The sequence below is a fragment of the Macrobrachium nipponense genome, chromosome 32 (assembly GCF_015104395.2).
Source record: "Macrobrachium nipponense isolate FS-2020 chromosome 32, ASM1510439v2, whole genome shotgun sequence".
Taxonomy (NCBI): domain Eukaryota; kingdom Metazoa; phylum Arthropoda; class Malacostraca; order Decapoda; family Palaemonidae; genus Macrobrachium; species Macrobrachium nipponense.
Window position 1 is genome coordinate 21,224,406 of NC_061094.1, and position 23,408 is coordinate 21,247,813.

A 23,408-nucleotide genomic window follows, 5' to 3' on the forward strand; every position below is an offset into this window, starting at 1 on the left:
CTCTCTCTCTCTCTCTCTCTCTCTCTCTCTCTCTCTCTGATTAACGATCTTTTCATTCTGTATTTCCCATTACCTTCTGTTATTACTTCTTTCCAGTAAATGGCAGAATATTATTTGGAAGCTTGAATTTCCAGTCAATCTCCCCGTGGTGGGCTTGTTCCATTTGGATAGGGTCATCTGAATAATAATAATAATAATAATATACTTTATTAAAAGTAATGGCTACTTCAGCAGCATTACACTTGTAAAGATTCTTCTCTATTTTCCGAATAGCGGCTTTTTCCGTGCTACTTAGACAGGCTAGTAGAGCGCCTATGGAGGTCATGATCAAATACAGAGTCAAAATTGGTGTATATATTTGAATTTTACAGATAAACTATGATACCATAGTTATCAAAGTCATTAACGATATATATATATATATGTCTCTCTCTCTCTCTCTCTCTCTCTCTCTCTCTCTCTCTCTCTCTCTCTCTCTCTTTCTTGTCGAGCTTACTCATAAACACATCTACGCTCACTCCTGATATATTCCTCAGATGAGCTGGCAACGCATTGAATAGACACTGCATTATCGATGCTGGTGCGTAGTGGATTAATGTTCTGTGTGCTTTCCTTATTTTTCCTGGTATAGTTTTGGGCACTATCAATCTACCTCTGCTTGCTCTTTCTGATATTTTTAGCTCCATGATGTTTTCGGCTATTCCTTCTATCTGTTTCCATGCCTGAATTATCATGTAGCGTTCTCTTCTCCTTTCTAGACTATATAATTTTAAGGATTGTAGTCTTTCACAGTAGTCAAGGTCCTTAACTTCTTCTATTCTAGCTGTAAAGGACCTTTGTACACTCTCTATTTGTGCAATATCCTTTTGTTAGTGTGGGTACCATATCATATTGCAATATTCAAGTGGACTACGAACATATGTTTTATAAAGCATAATCATGTGTTCAGCTTTTCTTGTTTTGAAGTGCTGTAGCAACATTCCATTTTGCTTTACATTTTGCCAATAGAATTGCTATTTGATCATTGCATAACATGTTCCTATTCATCATCACACCAAGGTCTTTAACTGCTTCCTTATTTGTGCTTGTCTCATTATTAGGTCCCCTATATGCATATAGCTTTCCTTCTCTGTCTCCATAATTTATTGATTCAAATTTATCAGAGTTAAATACCATCCTATTTACCTCTGCCCAATCATATACTTTGTTAAGGTCTCTTTGTAGCGCATTCCTATCTTCATCACAAGTAATTTCTCTACTTATTCTTGTGTCATCTGCGAAACTACTCACTACCGAGTCCTTAACATTACTGTCTATGTCTGCAATCATAATAACAAACAGTAATGCAGCTAACACCGTACCTTGTGGCACACTGGATATTACCTTAGCTTCATCCGATTTCTCATCATTTGCAATAACTATCTGTTTTCTGTTGTGTAAAAATTCTTTTAACCATCTTCCTACTTTATCCACTATATTATGTTTTCTAATTTTCTTCGCTAATATATTATGGTCTACCTTGTCAAAAGCTTTTGCAAAGTCTAGATAAACCACATCTGTTTCTTTTCCGCTTTTCATATTTTTGTATATGTTCTCACGGTGGACTAACAGTTGGGTTTGTGTACTTTTTCCGGGTACGAAACCATGTTGTCCTATATTAAACAAATTATTTTTTATTAAATGTTTCATAATATTTTTCTTCATTACCTTTTCATACTCTTTCATAATATGTAATGTTAGACTCACAGGCCTATAATTACTTGCCTCTAGTCTTGATCCACTTTTGAAAGTAGGGGTAATATATGCTAATTTGTGCTCATCATAAATCTTGCCTGTATCCACACTTTGTCTTAATAATATTGCAAGTGGCTTTGTGATAGAATGAACTACTTTCTTTAACAAAATAGCGGGGACACCATCAGGACCTACAGCAGCTCCATTTTTAATTTCATTAATAGCCTGCACAATATCAGCTTCATTAATATCTATGTCAGCTAAATATTCACTATTTTCATCCCTTACTTCTATATCATTATCTTCATTATCAATTCTAGGGGTGAATTCTCTCTTATATCGTTCTGCCAATAAGTTGCATATTTCCTTTTTTTCAATTGTTAATCTCCCTTCAATTCTTAGAGGGCCTATTTCTATTCTTCTTTTATTCATCTTTTGCGTACGAGTATAATAGTTGGGGTTTTGCTTGATGATTTACTAGGGTTTTTTCTTCCAAGTCCCATTTTTCATTTTCTTTTGATTGTATAATCTTTTGTTCTGCATTTTCTATCTTACTTTTTAGTTCTATAACTTTCCATGCATTTTTTTCTTTTGCAAGACCTTTTTTCCACTTTCTGATTTTCTGGAACAGGATCCTTCTGTCTCTTGGTATGCATGACTGATGTTTACTTTTCTTCTTCAGTATATATTTATCCACAATTTTCTCTAATATTTTATATAATATCTCCATATTTACCCTTATGTCATCACTTACCAAACATGTTATCCCAATCTTTGTTTAATTCTTCATTTATTTCTGACCTATTTTATATTTTTACTGTAGAAGTTGTATTTTCCATATCCTTCCCACTTTTTCATTTCTTGCTTATCTCTGTTTTCACTTGCTTTGGAATGAACTGTTAATTCTATGACATTATGGTCTGAAATACTCGCATTATAAACTATCATTTTCTTCAACATAATTCACCTCGTTCACAAATACTAGGTCTAAAGTATTTTCCTTTCTTGTTGGCAGGTGATTTATTTGTTGAATGTTGTATTCTAGTAGCATATCTAATAGCTTTTCGAATTGCCTCATATCTTCTGCACTACTATTACTCTCTTTTTTATATGTATAAATACAACCACAATCTCCTATTCGTTCTTTCTAGTCTACGAAAGGAAAGTTAGTCTCCAGATAGGAAAATAGTCCAGTCCTTGTGATTTCTACATATATCATCCAATTTTTCTATTATTATGTCAAACTCTTTAGTATTAGGGGGTCTATATATTACTATGTTCATTAATTTTTCAGATTCAAATTCTACCACTATTAGTTCACATTCTGAGTTACTATATTTCTCATATATTTTTCCTTGTTTTTTGTCTTTCCCATATATTGCGGTTCCCCCTTGATTCCTATTTTTTCTATCTGATCTATAAGTTTGGAACCCTTTTATTTGATCATCATTCCCAGTCTCTTGGGAATACCAGGTTTCACTTATATTCATTATATCTATTTTCTTTTCAATTTGGGTTAGTTCTTCTAAGTACTCTATTTTTCTTTTTGAGTTACTCGTAACTAAACCCTGCGCATTCATCACTATGATGGTTTGTGTGTTTTCTCCTTCATTTAATATGGGTAATAATAAGGATTTTCCCATGTCTCTTTCCTGTTCTGGTACGTTGTTCTTTTCTTCATTTCCAGAAATTCTGACATTAAAAAATCCAACTTTTCCATAATATTTGATCTTCCTTCATCATAATTATTCATTTGTGTCTGAATCTGCAATTTTCTCCGTATCTGCAATATCCTCTTGCATCATAAATACAGTTCTTATCTCTTGAATTGTATCTTGGAGCTGATGCTTGGAAATATTTTGCTGACACTGCATATCTCGGTGATGGCTGGTTTTTTCCTTTCACCTGATATTCTTTGTTCCTCTCTTTGTTTGTTTCTTTCTTATTTTGGATTTTATTATTTGATTTATTATTTATTTGATTTTGATTCATGGCTACAGGGTGCATATATTTACATTTTTTGTCGAACTTACTTCCTTTTCCTTCTTTTAGGTTTTTGCATATTTTTGGATGTAGATCTCTGCAATCATCCTCATAGCCGTCTAGGTATGCACATTTACCATATATTTCATAGTTGTGACATACCTTAGGATGTTTGTAGTAACATTTTTCTCCGAATCTGCAATTCCCTCTTTTCAAAAGGTTGCAGACTTTGTTTTCCTTGTCTATTTTTTCCTTTTTCCCATCATTGTTCAGATCTGGGTAGAGCCTCTTCGGGATTTTCTTTTGTGTTGTCATGCCGTAATTTATTTCTTCGTATGTAATCTGCTTGATTGCCTCATATGTGGTATCAATGAGTATCTCTGCATCCATACTTTTATCTTGTTCTTTGTTTTCCTTATTTTTTTCTATCATTTCAGTTTTGTTTACTTCTCTTCCATTTTCCTCTTCTTCTTCTTCCTCTTCTTCTTCATCCTCAACTATTTGTACATTCAGTCTTGATTTAATAACATTGTCTATCCATGATAGACATGTTGAGCAAAATATTCTGGTATCTTTTCTCATATCTTGCATTACTTCAGCACATTGCGGATGCGTCGGAATGTTGCATGCAGCACATTTTCTGATCAGGTTTTGTGGATTAACTATGCTATACCACACCTTACATAGTTTGCATGCTTTTGGCATTCTTTTTCCTATTGCATCAATTAGGATATTCACAATGTTCACCTTATTCATTTTCTTTGTCGGAATATGTTGATTTATGTATATTTTCTTTATGAGTCTCTTGACCACTTGGATTTTATTTGGAACTTCTTCAATTATTTTCAAGATGTTTTCTGTTGATTTGTTCCAGTTTGAAGGATCATATCCTTCTAATATATCTATGAATGCTTTTGCATCTTTTTGGTTATGGCTGTTGTTGATCTCATAGATGAGAAATGCCAGCTCCCTTCCTGCTACCTCATCATATTGCGAATCTGCTAAACACGCTAAATTTCGCCATTTTTTTCCACAGTTGGAACTTACTGCCATCTTGATCTGATTTACAGCATTTCACTTGATAAACTAACTTAGTAGATGCTTTTTACTACTATTTTCACACTAATCTTATCACCGGCAGTTCACAAACACTTCTAGATATTTATAAATTTCCAGACAAATGTTAAACACATGATATCTGTTGATTAATCAGACAGTGCGCAGTAACGTCTCACCAAGCAAAATGCCACTGGAGAGAGAGAGAGAGAATTCATTAGACAAAAGGGTAAATAAAGGAAAATCCCCGAATTTCTTGCCATATATGAAATTTAAAAAACCGCACGGGGAGAGAGAGAGAGAGAGAGAGAGAGAGAGAGAGAGAGAGAGAGAGAGAGAGAGAGAGAGCAGACAAATAAAAGATCCGTACTGCAAAATATCCCTAATATTCTTAAGAACTTGAGAAAAAAGATCCCGAACAAAAAAAAGAAAGAAAGAAAGAGAGAGAGAGAATTTCAGCGATTTATAACACCAAGAGACAAGACATAATTTAAAATCTTTCAGAATCTTTCCTGCTATATTTTGATAAATCAAAATATCTCTCGTGGAATATAGAAAATCAACGAAAAATCGAGAGAGAGGAGAGTATATGAATTCCAGTTTGAAGAGAATGTGGCCTTGGCCGCAGCTGTTGTTGGGACGTTGTTGTCCAGATGTTGTTTGAAATACAGAGGAATCGTCATCTTGTTTGCTGTGGCTGCCTATTCGCTAGTGAGGTTTCTCCTGACTGATGATGAAACTGAACAGCCCAAGGAAAAGGAACTGAACGAGAGAATTGCGGCCTTGGGAGACCATCCAGTGCCAGAGATAGCAGCGCGTGAACCTGGACAGGACAATTCCTCAGCTGCAACAGAGGCTCGACTGCAATGAAAAGATTCAGAAGGCGGGCGGAAGGGAAGAACGCAATTGTGTAATCCAGATTACTCAGGAGGTGTTGCAACAGCAGGCCTAGCAAGACAGGGACCACTCGCTCGAAGCTGAAACGTTGTTTCTGAAAAGGGAGAACGATCAAGAGAAGAGGGAGAAACGGCAGCTGGAGGACAAGATCCTGAAGATATCAGAAGAAATCAGCACCTGAAAGACAACGCAAAGAAATTTGGCAGAGAAACGATGCCCTATGTGAGAGGATAAGGAACTGACAGAGCTGTTGACGGAGGCAAACTGCCTGCTTGAGAGGCTCGAGAAACTCCTACGACAGAAGGAGAAAGACCTGCAGCTAAAGACCAAAGAAGCAGCACGGATGGCGAGGATCATCCAGGAACAAAAAGACAGGAAAGACCTCAAGCTGAGGTTCCAGCGCCTGCATAAGGAAGGGGAAGACATCTCAAAGGAAAAGTGTGGACTCCAGTGTGAAATTCAGGTGGCGAAACTCAAGAGGCACGAACTGGCATGCCTTCTAGAGGAACGAAATCATCGCTTGAAGTCGCTGGAGAGGAAGGCCGGTGTCCAGGGCTAACAGAACAACCAGCTGGAAGGTGAGGTTCGACAGCCATGAGGGACGAAGGAAAAATTGGTCTGCGACCTGAAGAAACTCCAGGAGAAATACGAACGCATGGAGAAGGACAACTGGAAACTGCAGAAGCTGCTGTCGAACTTCAAGGAATGACGCAATCAAGTCTGCTCTGGCCTTGCTCAGACGGATCAGGTGGGAAAAATTTGAGGAGAATGTTTGTTGTATGGAAAGTTTGATTTTATTTTGTGATAAGATTGCTTTTTTATCCTTGAAGGAAATTGAACTTGAACGGAAATAAATATGTTAAAATGTTTTCTTAGAGTTTTGTTGATTCCTGGAAGGGAAAGGAAAATGAAAATGGGAGAATTGTAGAAACTGATAGAATTCGTGGAGGTGTGAGGAGAAGAAGAGGAGGATTCAGAGAAGCTCCAGGAGAATTGAGAAGATTCAGTAGGATTCGTGAAGTTGCCAGGAAAAGAAACAGAGGATTCAGAGAAGCCCTAGGAGAATTGAGAAGATTCAGTAGGATTCGTAGAGGTGCCAGGAGAAGAAGCAGAGGATTCAGAGAAACCCCAAGAGAATTGAAAGGATCCAGTAGCATATTCAGGTTCTAAGGCAAACCATACTTGTTACTTTCTCTAGGGACTGGCGGGCGAGGCCCGCCACAGGTCCCAAGAATGGACAGGCAAGGTCCGCCATGTGTCCTGGGACTGGCAGGCGAGGCCCGCTACGTGTCCCTTGACGGGCGGGCAAGGCCCACTACGGGTCCTGGACGGGCAGGCGAGGTCTGCCACGTGTCCTGGGATGGGTGGGCGAGGCTCACCATGGGTCCCAGGACGGGCAGGCAAGGTCCGCCATGTGTCCTGGGACAGGCAGGTGAGGTCTGCCACGTGTCCTGGGACAGGCAGGCGAGGCCTCCACAGATCTGGGGACGGGCGGGTAAGGTCCACCACAGTTCCCGGGACGGGCGGGCAAGGCCCGCCACGGGTCCCGTAATGGGCGGGCGAGGTCCGCCACGAGTCCCGGGACGGGCGAGCGAGGCCCGCCACGGGTCCCAGGACAGGCGGGTGAGGTCTGCCATGTGTCCCAGGACGGGCAGGCGAGTAAGGCCCGCCACGGGTCCCGGGAAGGGCGGGCAAGGTCTGACACGTGTCCCAGGACGGGCAGGAAAGGCCCATCATGGGTCCCGGGGTGGGTGGGCTAGGTATGCCATGTGTCCCGGAACAGACAGGCGAGGCCCACCACGGGTCCCTGGATGGGCGGGCAAGGTCCGCTACGGGTCCCAGGATGGGCAAGCGAGACCCGCCGCAGGTCCCAGGACGGATAGACAGGTCCGCCATGTGTCCCGGGACGGGAGGGCTAGGCCCGCCATGGGTCCATGGGATGGGCAGGCGAGAGCCGCCATGGGTCCCGGGACAGACTGGTGGGCGAGGGCCTCCATGTGTCCCGGGAAGGGCAGGCGAGGCCTGCCGCGGGTCCCAGTACGGGCGGGCGAGGTCCACCACGTGTCCGGGAACGGGCTAGTGAGTGGGGCCCGCCGCGGATCCCGGGAAGGGAGGGTGGGTCCTGTGATGGGCAGGTGGGGCCCAGAATGGGTGGGCATGCCCGGGCCTAAGCTAAGAAGTTTTAGTGTTGGTCAACAAGTGTTAGTGTTTCTGCCAGTCAAGAGATTTCCCCTTACCAATAAATTTCAAGGTCTTTATAAGACAATTGAGAAGGTAAATGATAAAACCTATGCTATTGAAACACCAGAAAGAAAAAAACGACAAAGGAAGATACATGTGAACCACTTGAAACCTTACTTCTCTGAGACTAAAATTGAGCCTGTGTCAATAATACAGACAACTTCATCTACAGAAGACGACGACAGCTATGAATTGGGAACTGAAAGCAAGATAAAGAATTTTTTAATTCTGGAAAATTTGGAGGATAAACTGAAACATCTTAATGTTGAACAAGGTGAGGAATTGAGTGGAGTGATTAGAAGCGTCACAGAGATTTTTGCAGATGTACCCAGATGTAATAATCTGACCAAACATGAAATCAAGATCCAAGAAGATGGAAAATCATTCAAGCAAAGAGCTTATCGCTTATCACCTTATCATCGAGATGTTTCGAAGAAAGAAGTTGAGTATTTGTTGCAAAATGGATTAGCAGAACCCAGTTCAAGTCACTACAGTTCTCCATGTGTGTTAGTGAAGAGACCTGATGGCTCCTTTAGGATGTGTACTCATTATAGGAAATTTAATTCCATTAGTGTGGCTGACAATTATCCCTTGCTCTTATAGCTCAGTTACTTGATAATATTGGGCAAGCCAAGTTTGTTTCCAACATAGACTTATTGAAGGGATATTATCAGATACCCTTAGATGAAAATGCTAAGTTGCTGTCAGCTTTTATTACTCTTTTTGGACTGTATCAGTATACTGTTCTGCCATTTGGTCTGATGAATGCACCTGCAACATTTCATCGAATGATGGATCAACTGCTAGGATCTATAGAAGGAGTAGGTGTATACCTTGATGACATAGTCATTTACGCTACAACATGGGAAGAACATCTACAGATTCTGAAGAAAGTTTTCAAGAAATTACAAGGGGCAGGACTAACAGTCAACCCAGAGAAGAGTGAGTTTGGGAAGGCGACTGTTCAGTATCTTGGGTTTGAAGATAGGAAAGGCCTTCTCGCTTCAGTGAATGCTAATGTAGGAGGCATCCGTAAGGCTACCCCACCTACTGCTAGGAAACAGCTAAAAAGATTTTTGGGAATGGCTAGAGTCTATCGTCGTTTCTGTCCAAATTTCTCAGCCGTAGTAGCCCCCTTGACAGACTTAACTAGTCCCAAGGCTAAGTTTGCTTGGACTCCAGAATGTCAAGAATCCTTTAAGAAGGTAAAAGCCATTTTAACTTCAAGACCAGTGCTTCAAGCTCCAGACTTTAATAAGAAATTTGTGATACAAGTTGATGCCTCTGATTGTGGAATTGGAGCTGTTCTACTTCAAGAAGAGGAAAATAACCTACACCCTGTGTGTTTTCTGTCTTCGAAACTGAAAAAGCATCAGAAAAACTATGCAACTATTGAAAAGGAAACTCTAGCCTTAATCACAGCATTGAAAAAGTTTGAAGTGTATGTGAACAGACCTAGGAATGAAGAAGTTTTAGTGTTGTCTGATCACAATCCCCTGTCATTTATACTGCAGATGAATAACTAAAAGGGCTTCTTTTGAGTGAAATTCCAGCTGGTAAAAAGGCATTGTATATTACAAATATTCTGAAGTGCACTTTTAAGATTTTGTTTACAGTGGTTGGATGAAATTATTACTTTTTGCACATTTTTCTTTTGTTTTGTTCTTTTGACATGTCCACTTTATATGTTTAATGTTTGTACTGTCATTGCTTTTATTGTTTTTCGTATTATAGTGTTTTTTTAATCTCATTTTATTTGATTAGTTTGAATATATCTTGTTGTATAATATTTTAATCTAACACCTATGAATTAATTTGCATTTAATTAAATTTCTTTTCAAATTTAATTATTGTTTTATAATTTGAATTTTACGAATAATTTAAAATTCGATTAATTAATTTTTTTGCTAAAGTTTATCATTTGGATTTAATCTTGTTTAACAATTAATTCGAGAATTAATTAAACTTTTGTTTTATTAATCCACCAGTTTATTTAATTTTGTATAGGGAAAATATAGATTGGTAATTGTGCTGTTTTCCTCAAGTGAATTAGAACTTGGGAAATACTTAGATTTATAATTGTTGAAGGAGTGATGCCCTTTAATTAAGATTACCTCACACCACTTTTAATGAACCTAGGCTGAATTCTTAAGTGATTAATGAGTTCTATTAGGGATCACTGTTACCTTTAGAGTATTTAGTCGTTTGGTATTTGTGATGAAGGTTCAGGAGTCTGGCTGTTGTGAGGTAACTAAATAGTAACTAGGTACTTGACCAAACTGTGCACCAAGTATAAATGGTGTCCCCGACCAAAGATTACGAGTCTCTTGCTCTAACAAGTACAAATGGTAAGTGTAGTAACCAGATGCTTGACACTTCGTCACAGGATATATAAATAAAATATATATATATATATATATATAATATATATATATATATATATATATATATATATATGAGGTCTAATATATGGGAACAAAAACGTCATGCTATATACATGTGCGTGACTGCGTGTGTGTATACATAAGTATACGTATATAAATATACATGCGTGGTAATATATTAAGTATATTGCCACACTAATGATGTATTTAAAAGTTACTATGGTTTCGGTGTGCACAGAGACTTGTTTCGAGTCAGGACGCCGCCATTTTTGGCCTCCGCTAGGCAATAGCTAAGCACTGACTTGTTACTGATTACTAATAATGGAAACATTGATTAATTTCAATCAGCAGTCCAAACTGGCATTCATGAATGTGAATTTTGATGCATCACTTTCACGCCAAGGAACACAAAACAGAAAAGGAAGTTATTTTATCTAATGTATTATGATACACACCACCATATAAATCTAACTATCCACTTACCTGAGCATCGTGGAAAACAGTTTGCATGAGTCAAACTTTTCTCACTCAAAATAATCTCGGGAAAAAAAAGGTTCTTACCATATTCCAAATTTATTGAGGCCTTTCTTCACAATCTTGTGCGTGAACTGAGTCAACTTGGGACTGGTTGGCGCATCTACGTTGTAGGTATACGAAAGCTCAATGAGTTCGGATGTGGCTGTGGAGACAACAAACGTCGCTAAAAAAAGCGACAACAGCTCCATCTTGTTGTCCTGCGGTAAATAAACACCGGTCATTTATAAAAACATTCAATATTACAGCTATAACGAATTGTGATGAAAGGTGTCATCGATATCGTATGCAACTGACCAGCTGCACTGCACCGCACCCACCCCACCGCTAATAATCACTTCAATAAGAGCGCCATTGCATCTACTTGAACATTCATTGATTGACAGTCAACTTTGAACTATGAACCTGGTACGAATTACTGCCCGTAAGAAACTACCATTTAGCTTCATCTTCTTCATTAAACAAAAGAAAAATTCCACATCCTGTCGAAGACCCGAGCAAAAGAAGAAGAAGAAAAAAGGTCGGAATGACTTGTGCAGGGATGAGAGCTGTTGTCATCCCCCAGTTTCTATTTCTTCATTAAAAGTCATGTTCCTCATCCACTCCTTGATGCTCGACCTCTTCCACAGAGATCTACTTAAGATAAAAATAAATGAATAAAAAATAAAAAGGTCTCGGTAAGATACTCTGATGTTACTAAGTTCTGATGCTTTCATGTTTGTCATGTACAGTTATGAATATGCATACATAAATCCGGTCTGCAGCTGAAAACAAAATACAGCGAAAAATCACAAGCACACACTGAAAATACATGCATCAAAATATAGTGAAACGCTGTAGTGTAAGATCTGAACTAAGCTAAAGAGTTGCATTCTTATTCCAGTAAAAGCATCAGAACCAGCAATTATTACTGTATATTCTTTCGAAATAACTCTTAATATTTCTGCTGAAGACGAAAATCTAGTTACTGAACTGTCGTTATGAATGGTAAAAGTAAGTTGAATCAATACTAAAGTGATTCGACAGGAGTGATGATACTTCAGAAACTCACACTGTCAACAAATTAGGTACAAACAAAGAGTGAAATAAAGTTTGTTTTTGTAACGATGTCACCCAACGAAAACGGACTGAAGGAGATCAACTGTGTGCCATTTGTGGGTCATAAACAAAAACAGCTGATCTCATCAGAACACTTACGCGCTGACAAATGGCTCTTGTTGAATTCTTTTGAGGAACCAATTGAGCAAAAATGTACGTTAATGGGATGATTAAAAGTGACACAGTAACACTTCCTTGCCTTGTTTATATATATATATATATATATATACTATATATATATATATAATATATATATATATATATAGATATATAGTATATATATATATATATATAGTATATATATAATAATACATATATATATAATTACATATATATGTACGTATATATATATATATATATATATATATATATTATATATATATATATATAGTGTGTGTGTGTGTGTATAGATAGATAGATAGATAGTATTTGTAAATTTATGATTATAGTATGAAAATCATGGTAATTCGTAAGATTTTTGTTGTAACGTAAATAGTTTATTTCAAAGACATCCGGTAACAAGATCACTCTTTGCTCTTTTCTTGGTGAGTTTCGTTTCCTCCACCTTGGGGTTGGAATCTTTTTGTTTAGTTAACTTCGCGTTAACTTCGTAAGCAGAAACCTTGTACAGTTAGATTCACAAGTCTGTGTTTACATGGGCAGTTATTCATGAAAGTCTGGTAAGCATCAATAGAACTCATGTTACTCCACAGGTTCATATATTCAATAGGTTGGTTGTCATAAAATTAATATTAGTGTTCGAAGGTGTTATTCTTGGGGTGTTCTGTTATTTGTAAATGGTAAATCATGTATGTATGCATACATATATGTGTGTGTGTATTATTTATATAATTTTTATTTTAGATATACCGTGATGGTTTTACTCAGTTGCTTTAGTTACACTAATTAAGGTTTAGTAATAAACGAAGTTTTCTCGGTTAGGTAAAAAGCGGTAAAATACCAGTGATTTACAAATTGTTTAATAAGAAGGTAATTGAAAGAACCTATGGTATGGCAATAATATATATATGTCTAATAAAAGGAGCTCATAAAAACGCCAAAATATAGAGAGCAAATACTATATTTCAGAGAACTGCTGTCTCCATCTTCAGGTAGATGAATGAGAAAAGTTACAGAAAAGGTGGTATAAATACTACCTTTCCTGTAACTTTTCTCATTCATCTACCTGAAGAGGGAGACAGCAGTCTCTGAAATATAGTATTTTCTCTCTATATTTTGGCGTTTTTATGGGCTCCTTTTATTAGGTGGAATTCTGTTGTACAACATTTTAACCAGTCATATATATATGTTTGTGTGTGTGTGAGATTTATATATATATTAGGGCTAGTGCCTTGTATGATAAGGCGCCCTATGAGGTAATGTTAGACTAGCGATAATCTATACGCTAAGTCGGTTGGTATTGCACTTCCATCTTCAATGGAGTGTCTGGGGTTTTGTAGATCACTTACGAAGTCGGTATTATCTTTACGACGATGTGTTTAAACTCATGGTTCCGGTGAGGTTTCTTGTAGAAAAAACACTAAGTATAAAAATAGATATAATTTCTTTTGAAGTTTTACATGGTGAAGATCAGGTATGATTGTACAAGTCTTCTAATAACGATAGCTTGATCGCTTCTGCCAATGATGATGGCTAATCCTATTCCTCTACATGATAAAGCTTAGTTAGGTAAGAGGTACAGGTCTTCTAATGACGATCACTAACTCTGTTCTGCCCGTCTACCATCTCTGTTACAAGTTATGAAGGAACAGACAGTAGTTCGAACATATGAAAATACTATTCAGATGACATAGTTTCATACGAACACACAATCGAATGAGACACGCTACAGATCACGTAGGCCGTTTGAATAATAGGTCGGGTAGTTGTCTCAAGCAGGAGCTTGGACTAATGTTTATAAACAATTGAATGACTACAGGTGACGGCATGTTATCTTAGCTTACATATTTATTGTATACGTCATCTTTAGCGTCTCTAGTCTGATCACATTCCTGCAAGCAATCTGGTTGACCTCTTTAGTTTAGACTTTTATATATATGGACTAACATTCCATATTATAGTAAACACTTACATTAGCTCGGTCAGCTACCAAAACCAGCTACTGAATATTACTCAAACTTGACTTGCATCTGACTTATATGGAGTGTGATACAGACACTATGTGAATATATATATATATAAAGTAAATAAAAATTCATGGTGTACATGAATTGATTCAAGTAATAATAAAATATAAAACAATCATGATTGGTAAATAATAGTGATCACATGATATATAATGATACAGTTTTTTCACTTCATCTCTTTAAGATACTTATGCTACAGAAAATACTAATGTACTCTGATAATTGCATAGAATGAAGATTAACATGATAAAACAAAAAATCATATTTTAACTGATAAAAAATTTCATATATGAAATGAAAATTATGAAAATTAGTTAATGTTTATGCTGATTGTATTCGTTGCTTTTTATGCTAACTGTTATATATCTGCGGATATTGTTAAGGTAAAAGGTAACTGATTGATTATAGGCTACCTGATTTGTTTATACATATGTATATGGATTCATATAATTATGATTAATATATGTGCACTTTAAATAGATTCCTATTGCGTACACGCAAAGATATATTTAGATTCTGTTATTTATGATCATTTATATAAGAGATTCCTATTGCTAACATTTTTCGTCATTTATCTCTATTTTGAAATTTCATTGAGAATCTATACGAAGGTACGTAAATATCTTTATGTTTGTCCTTAGACCGTGTTTTTGTGTTAAATTACATCCGTTTTTCTCAGAGATCACTCGCTAGTGGAGAAACTTCAACCTTGTATTCAGGTAAAAGATAAAAAAAAATTCTGCTGAATCACCTCTGCTTGAATGACTTTACGGATATTACTTTAGATAGATTATCAGAGAGATTCATCCACGACTGGTTGGGCGTGATTAAAAATTAGCACAATAAAAAATGCGATATTTATAACTTCCGTATCCACGATATGTATACTTTTAGGGCTTTGTTCGCGGAAATCGTTATATTTCAGAGTGTCGGGAAGGATTAAAAATTTCATTTTCCCAGCAAAGTCTTTTTACACGCACTAAGACATTCGAGGGTGCATGCTTCTCGAGATTTTTGCGTGCAAAGTACGACTGCGGTTGTGGGAGAATTCTGTTGGGTCATTTGAACAATGTTACGATTCTATGAGACAAATGTATAGTTCCTTTTATATAAGTTATTATTTGATTAACTGTCTCATTTTTTGTTCAAACGGATTTTAATATGTTTGAAGGTTTATAGGATTTACCTTTGATAAACACGCCTTATTTTGCAGGATGTAAGATAATATTTTGTATACCCCTAGATGGATCTTACAATTACACTACATACAGATCAACGTTTTTTTATAACTATAGAGGTATCTGTAAACGCTCGCTTATCCGGACTTCTCATTAGGGAAGTTCGAACAACAGACGGTGAGTCCGTAAATACAAGATATTACGTGTATTAAAGAAATAAACAAGATATTCTAATTTTTACGGCGCGTACAGTTGGGTTTAATCCACCAGTATTTATTATAACTTAATGTATTAAAAATTAAAACGAAAACTGCTCTGATTACTTATACGGTCGTGTGTTTCATAGGAAAAATCCTTTTTTAATTCAAAAAGATATTGGATTGAACCAACATCGCTTTTCCCCACTCTGCTAGAGTCGCTTATTGTGTGGAATTTGCTATGTTTTTGAACACTTCGGCAGTTTTTGACTAACCTTGACCGCTTGACTAGGTGACACAGTAACCGAGTTTGCTTGTTTGATTCTGAAAGGCTACTGTTTCTATTTCTTCTTGTAATAATTAGGATCCTTCTCTTTATTACCATCGGCAATGAATGACGAACTATTAGGAACTGAGCGATTACTAATTAAGACGAGTTATCTCTACTGCATTCAATCTTAACTGTTTGTACTTCATTCTTTGCTAAAATTTGAAATAGTGAGGGATCCTGGTCAGCGCATTAGCCTGATGAAAGTTTTTTACAGACATGTTATTCCTTGCAATCCAGCCATATTTTAAAGTTAAGTTGAGTCATTGAGGTTCGATATTTTATATAACTCAAAAAACTCAAGGCTAAAACTGCGATCGGGACTTTGCAAAGGAGCATTTATTGTCATGACCCGAAATAGTGTTACCTAATTTATATAGATTTGTACGGGTGTTCCACTTGTGTTTTGTGTGTTTTCTAATCACTACGGTGCTTAACGACCCTATCCATGCATCTGTATGAATACAGACGTCCACTGCGTAAACGCATATTCACTGTTTAATATGATTTGTTACGATAAGGGATTAATAATCACCTAAAATGATAAAATTAACATAGTATATGATTATGATATTTCAGTAGAACTTCTGGAAACAGACACTCAAAGATAAAACTCGCAGTAGCGAACATCTCAATGATATAGATAATTTCTGTAAAAAAGTAAGATTAAGAATGTCTCGTAACTTCAGCCACAGGAATAACGAAATTCGACCTGCAAAGGAACACTCAAAGTACTCCAAATGAATAAAAATTGTACTTAGCTTGCTTTTGTGGGAAGTCACTGGTGTTCCGATAACGACACACGGCCTTGGTCCTCTATATTTAGCGGACGACCTGGTTTGGCTTCAGTTTCCCCCGTGCGCGTTGTTTCGATGATTCGAGCCCTTGAAAATCCGATGCTGCAGACGCGTTCGGTTTGTTTCTTGCAGTGCCGGAAACGCTCACTAACGATGGTTTTCTTGAATGATTCTATTGAGAGACGAAGCTTCCGTTGCCGTAGGCAAAGGACACGTCGGTTTTGTTTCTTGAAGTTATTCACTAATGATGATACTAAGTTGCTTGAAAAAAATCTCTTGCTTTCGTCGTCGTTAAAAGAGTTCTTATTGTTTTCTGAAGTCGCTCACTATGTTGCTTGAAGAATCTGCTGCTTCGTCGTCGTTGACTTCTTATGATACATGATTTATTATTCTGGTTTTTCTTCGTAGGACGTTGTAGAGTTCTTCTGGTACGCTGGCCACCAAATATTAGGCTAGTGCCTTGTATGATAAGGCGCCCTATGAGGTAATGTTAGACTAGCGATAATCTATACGCTAAGTCGGTTGGTATTGCACTTCCATCTTCAATGGAGTGTCTGGGGTTTTGTAGATCACTTACGAAGTCGGTATTATCTTTACGACGATGTGTTAAAACTCATGGTTCGGTGAGGTTCTTGTAGAAAACACTAAGTTATAAAAATAGATATAATTTCTTTTGAAGTTTTACATGGTGAAGATCAGGTATGATTGTACAAGTCTTCTAATAACGATAGCTTGATCGCTTCTGCCAATGATGATAAGGCTAATCCTATTCCTCTACATGATAAAGCTTAGGTAGAAAGAGGTACAGGTCTTCTAATGACGATCACTAACTCTGTTCTGCCCGTCTACCATCTCTGTTACAAGTTATGAAGGAACAGACAGTAGTTCGAACATATGAACATACTATCAGATGACATAGTTTCATACGAACACACAATCGAATGAGACACGTACAGATCACGTAGGCCGTTTGAATAATAGGTCGGGTAGTTGTCTCAAGCAGGGAGCTTGGACTAATGTTTATAACATTGAATGACTACAGGTGACGGCATGTTATCTTAGCTTACATATTTATTGTATACGTCATCTTTAGCGTCTCTAGTCTGATCACATTCCTGCAAGCAATCTTGGTTGACCTCTTTAGTTTTAGACTTTTATATATATGGACTAACATTCCATATTTTTATTATGTAAACACTTACATATATACATACACATATGCATATTGAGAGGTGTCCGAAGTTAATACAGCCATGGGTCGGTGGCGTGAGTATTTTGAAGATTTGGTAAATGTGGATGAATAGAGCTGAATGACCTTAGAGCAGGAGAGGTTATAGGTGTATTTGTTGATTGAATTTGGAATTAGGGATGAAGTTAGCATGCAGAAAAATTCTACAATATTAATGACCTCAAACACCTACACAGAAGGTTTCTTATCAGCATGAAGAGCCAATGAGGCACATTGAACCATTTCTTTTTCATCAATCCCGCACTCGATGAAGATTCTTCGACCTTTCCTATCAAATACTATTCGTAAATCATCTAAACGGCACTTTCTTCCTCTTTTCCTTCTCTGAATACTTCCAGATGACATACTCTTTCCCCCAGGTCATCGCCCTTCATTCTTTCAACACAGCAAAATCATCTCAAAGCGCTCCGATCCAACCTTTCAGCTGTGCAACCTTTTTTTTTTTCTTTTCACCTACACTTATTTCCACATTTCTCACCCTTCCTTTTCTTCTTTTCCATAACAGTTCATCTTCCGTTTGCATTCAACTTCCACGCTGCGCTTCCATAAAGGAGAGTTGGCTTAAAATACACGCAGACACATATGTACACGTATATATATATATATATATATATAATATATATATAATATATATATATATATATATATATATACACGTTTGTGTATGTGTATGTAGATATTACCTACATATTTCATGATTTCGTGTTGGCATTTAAAAAGTAACCCATACTTGCCTAACATACCATGTTATGTATGAATCTTTTCTATTAAGCTAAAAATCCAACTTTTCCCATTATTGTACGTATTTATTTATTTATTTATTTCTTCCTTCCTGTTACTGAGCATCGCACATTTTAGTTGCCAAGATTTGTTTGTCTCTATGATTTTCAGTATCAGTATGACGTCATCGACACCATGGATCGCCCGATGAATTAAAATGCAAAAGAACTGAGAGCCGAAGAGAGAGGGCAAAGGGATGCGAGATACGGACAGAACATATACTTTGACAATATTATCGTCATGGAAAAAAGGGCAATTTTCGAGGGAAATGCAATTCCTAAAAGATCAGAGGTAAAACGCGAGCAAGCCGGGACGATGCTATGTAATACAATGACACGCCTGCACAGACACCCCCCCCCCCCACCCGTCACCTTTATTCTCCCCTACATCACTCGCATGCTGCGAAATCCTTAACGCTGCCTTCTGTTTCCGTCATGTCCCCCCCGCCCATTTACACCCCCCTCCCCCAAACCTGCTGAGGTATTTTGGCAAGCCCTTTAACGCCCACTCGTCCAAACAAACATACAAACACAACATTCTTTTCTAGCATGTGTAAACACGGTTCATGATGCAGTAGGGTGGGGTCCCCCAGTCAGCTCGCGCGTTCGCACATTCGGAGTCGCGTTCAACCAGCCGCGTAGTAATGCTCGATGCTCGTCGGAAATAACTTACGTGAGTCGTAGAGACCCCATACCCACATCCCGGAATAAAGCAGAATAACAAACATGAGAGAGAGAGAGAGAGAGAGAGCGAGAGAGCGAGAGAGAGAGAGAGAGATTCTATGAGCATTATGTAGATTTTAAGATAAATCGCGCTGTCTGCATTATTTAAGCTAACTTTACGTAGTCTCACTTATCCTCGCTTATGTATATAACAACAATACATAATATTTAAAACATCTTTACTGATAAAGACCTAATACGCAAGGAGAGAGAGAGTACTTGGAATCGTGATGTCTGAACCTGAACAGTATTATTTTTCATTTATAAAAATCCTAATTTTAATATTCCAGCCCCTGACTTAAGAAATGATGAGACTGTTTGCCATTAATTGTACAACAAGAGTCCATGCCAGGGCGTGCAATACCCACACGGGACCTTGCAGATGTATTCCATCACCTGTTTAAAAATGAACATCCCAAACGAAAAAATCCGCTCCTCGAACGTATGCCTATATTAGTCCGTTGTTCCGGATGAAATAGCTCTACTTATTTGCTTAAGGAGTTGACGATTTGCATGTATTCGTAGGCTAGGTTCACGGCTCAGCGTTTTGTGCTTAAAAGCGCACTATTTTCTTAATTGTGTTGAAGTGTCATAAAATTTAAGCGCTGCAGCTTTGAATATTGCCTTCGGCTGCTTCTGTATGTAGCCGTTTTTTTTTTCATCAGTTATTATTCATGTGATGTTCAACATAATTTAATTTGACTGTGACACGATTTTTTTTTCATTGCCAATGAGAAACTACATTTTTTCTTTTCGTAATGCGGCACTAATACCGCCCTAAATCTAAGTACTTATCCAAGACTTAATTCTTTTCCTCTGTAATTGGCAATGAAAATAGCAGGATGATACTGTTTGCTGAGGACCCACATAAAATTTGGCACTTGGCTGTGTAAACAAAACAATACAAAAAAATGTTCGGCTAAACTCCGGGCGAGAATTTGTGCCGTACCTGCCACCGCCAGAAACGCGAGAGTTCAGATCTAATCTCCCAATTATCTTCCTATTCCTGTACTTTCGTTATGCAATTTAGTATCGTTTGAGAGGACAAATATTGCGGCGCATTTTATTTACTTATTTATTTTTTATAAGGTTTAGTCAGAGCTGATCTTCCCACAAGTCATCTGCTTCGCTGGTTAAAGAACAAAACAGGTCGTGATATTTGCTACAAAATTGTCTCGCACCGATCGTGGCTGGAAAATGACGAGCCCTTCACAAATAGTATAAGTAAAATGAATAATGATCAAAATACAAGTATGTAGGTTCTACTGAAATGAGTTTTGTGAAATATGGTAATTATTCTACCTCTTTTAGAGAATCCGCCACAAAAAAGTCTCCACGAAACTTATCAACAGAATTTATACGATACGAAAAGGTTGAGTCCGGTTAGACCATTTTATTGCTTCTTCAGAATATCAGAGAGGAAAGTCAGACTTCAAACTGTCATCTCCTCGAGCTCAGAGACAAACAAGAAACTACCCAACAACACGGAATTCAAGACATAAATCCTCCCATTTATTTATTCTACGGTTCTTTGAACTTCAGCCAAGGCGATGCTCTTGGATGTTTGTAAATACTAAATATCTTAGTACGGCGAAGAGTGGTAAGCAGAAGATAAAAAAAAATGCATAGAGGGTAAAAGTTCATACTTATATATACGCTTTTATGATTACTACAGCCAGTGGCGTCATTTCGTTTTGTTTGTTTGTATGGTGCTTTTACGTTGCATGGAACCAGTGGTTATTCAGCAACGGAACCAACGGCTTTACGTGACTTCCGAACCACGTCGAGAGTGAACTTCTATCACCAGAAATACACATCTCTCACTCCTCAATAGAATGGCCGAGAATCGAACCCGCGACCACCGAGGTGGGACGCTAATACCATACCAACCACGCCGCTTAGGCGCTCAGTGGCGTCATTTCAGATTTTTCTTGGGGTGGCAAAGGTTAGAACTTTGGTATGGGTGGGGTGGCGAGGCGAGGCGAGCCTTATCAACTTAGAGGGGGGGGGGGCGCCACACTGTGAGCCTCTCCGAGAGATGGTTGGAAATTTGTGCTCATTTTGAAATATTTTGAAGCCATATAAGATTGACCTTGGCCTGAATTTTATTATTAGTAATATTATTACTATTATATTTCTAAGGTTAGGGGGGTAAACCAAGACTTGGGGGGCCATCAGTGCCTTGAGGGAGGGCAAGTACTCCCCAAGGCCGCCAAATGACGCCCCTGACTGCAGCATTATAATCATCATTAGGACTATCGTTATTACTCAAAATGTATGCAGTTCCATGCGCCACGAATCTCCAGAGTTCAATAACATGCTTCCACAGTAAAGGAATACTGATATGTGAATATATACCAAAAAAAGTGAAAACAAGCTAAGAAAATAACATATCATATAGATATAACATGAGCCTTCACGTTATCTCTATATCATGTTATTTTCTTAGCTTGTTTTCCCTTTATTTGCTTATTCACATATCAGTATTCTTTTACTGTAGAAGTATGTAAGTGAACTATTGGGACTCGTGCCGCATGGAACAGCATACATTTTGAGTAATAACGATAATGCTAATAATAAATCATAATGATGTCGTACGCATAAAGAGTATATATGTGTGTACTTTTTCATAGCTCTACGTTTTTTTTTTTTTCCTATTTACCACTTTTGCCATTAAACCTACCTGAATACCTTATAGGGGAAGTTCTGACTTAAAGCATATATCTATTATTTTGGGGCACCATTTTGAATACATAAGAGGGGTATTTTAATATCTATCTATATATATATGTATATATATATATTTATATATATATATATATATTCTTATAATGTAAGTCTTGTAATGCAATTATAATTTTGGTAATACGATTAATTCACCTCAGAACCTGTGTATCATGTTATGAAATGTATGTTTTTGTGTTCAGATTCCCACATTTAAAGATAACACATGTTAAATAGTGTAACTTTTAATTTTGAAACATACGTAAGTGTTACGGACCCTGTGATCTCAGAGACAATGTTACGATGTCGAAATATCCTGGTTAAAGGTCAACACAATGTTACGGCCTCTGAGAGAGGTCCACTTCAGGTTCGATATGAAATAAAAAAATATATATATATCAACACAACAGTTGAAACTGGGGATACGAATATAGAAAGAAACACTAACACAACAAAGGTTTATTCACAAGCTTACTAACAAAGGTAAATGCAGAATGGTATCTCCTATTTACATAAAAAGATAGAATCTTACACTACATGAACTGGGGGAAACAGTGAGTCAATTTGAATACTTGCTAATCAGTTTGGCACTTCGAAGAGGTGGCTTTCATAAATGTAGAGCGGCAATTGCAGTCGTCCTCTTGACTCCGTATTGCAGATACTAGTCTACGTGAAAAGCAGGAACTACCCAAAATCTGAAGCAGGACCTTTTCTTCTCTGAAGTCTGCTCGACGTCGAGAAAACACGGCCGTCCATTCCTGAAGACGACTAGACCAATATCCAACCAACTCTCAAACAACTCTTCTTTTGATTGATACTTCGTCGGTTCCTTCGTCTCTAGTCTCTCTCTGACGATCACTGCTGCTGATCTCTCACTGATAATCTGATCTGTGGCTCTTACTAACTGGTGATCTCTCTCTTTAACGATCTCTTCCTTCTACGATCACTCCTCTCCAAAGTTCGTTCGTCGTATTTATACGGCACTCTGGGGGCGGAGCCTACGGCGAACGTCACCGACTCCAGGGATTTCTAGAACTTCTTAGATGAATCTAGACGAGGTATTGCATCAGAAAATCGCTGCGTTTCTCACGTAACATTGGCGCGTTTTTGTGCTCCACAACATGCCCGACGATTCTAGAACAGCCGCGAGGAAAAGACGCCTCCAACACGGGCGCGAAAACCTCCTTACTGCCGAACTTCTCGAAAATGCGTTCTCCTTTCCTTTATCTTCCTTTGCTATGAAGCAAATACCATCACAGTAAGACAGAGAGAGAGTAAGTGCTAATATGTAAGCCTCTGAAGAGGGTTGTTTTTCACATCTTGAGAATACTTTACCTAAGCTAATTTTTTTATAGTTCC

General features: G+C 37.7%; 1 protein-coding gene across 2 annotated transcripts in view; it reads right to left on the reverse strand.

Annotated features, from left to right (window-relative positions):
- LOC135207265 (isatin hydrolase-like) overlaps positions 1 to 23,408 on the reverse strand; it is a 40,609-nt gene that overhangs the window by 8,616 nt on the left and 8,585 nt on the right. For both annotated transcript variants that reach the window (XM_064238918.1, XM_064238919.1), the window contains exon 2: positions 10,857 to 11,029. In XM_064238918.1, the coding sequence (XP_064094988.1) occupies positions 10,857 to 11,020 (164 nt within the window). In that variant the 5' untranslated portion in view covers positions 11,021 to 11,029. The remainder of the gene's footprint in view (positions 1 to 10,856; positions 11,030 to 23,408) is intronic.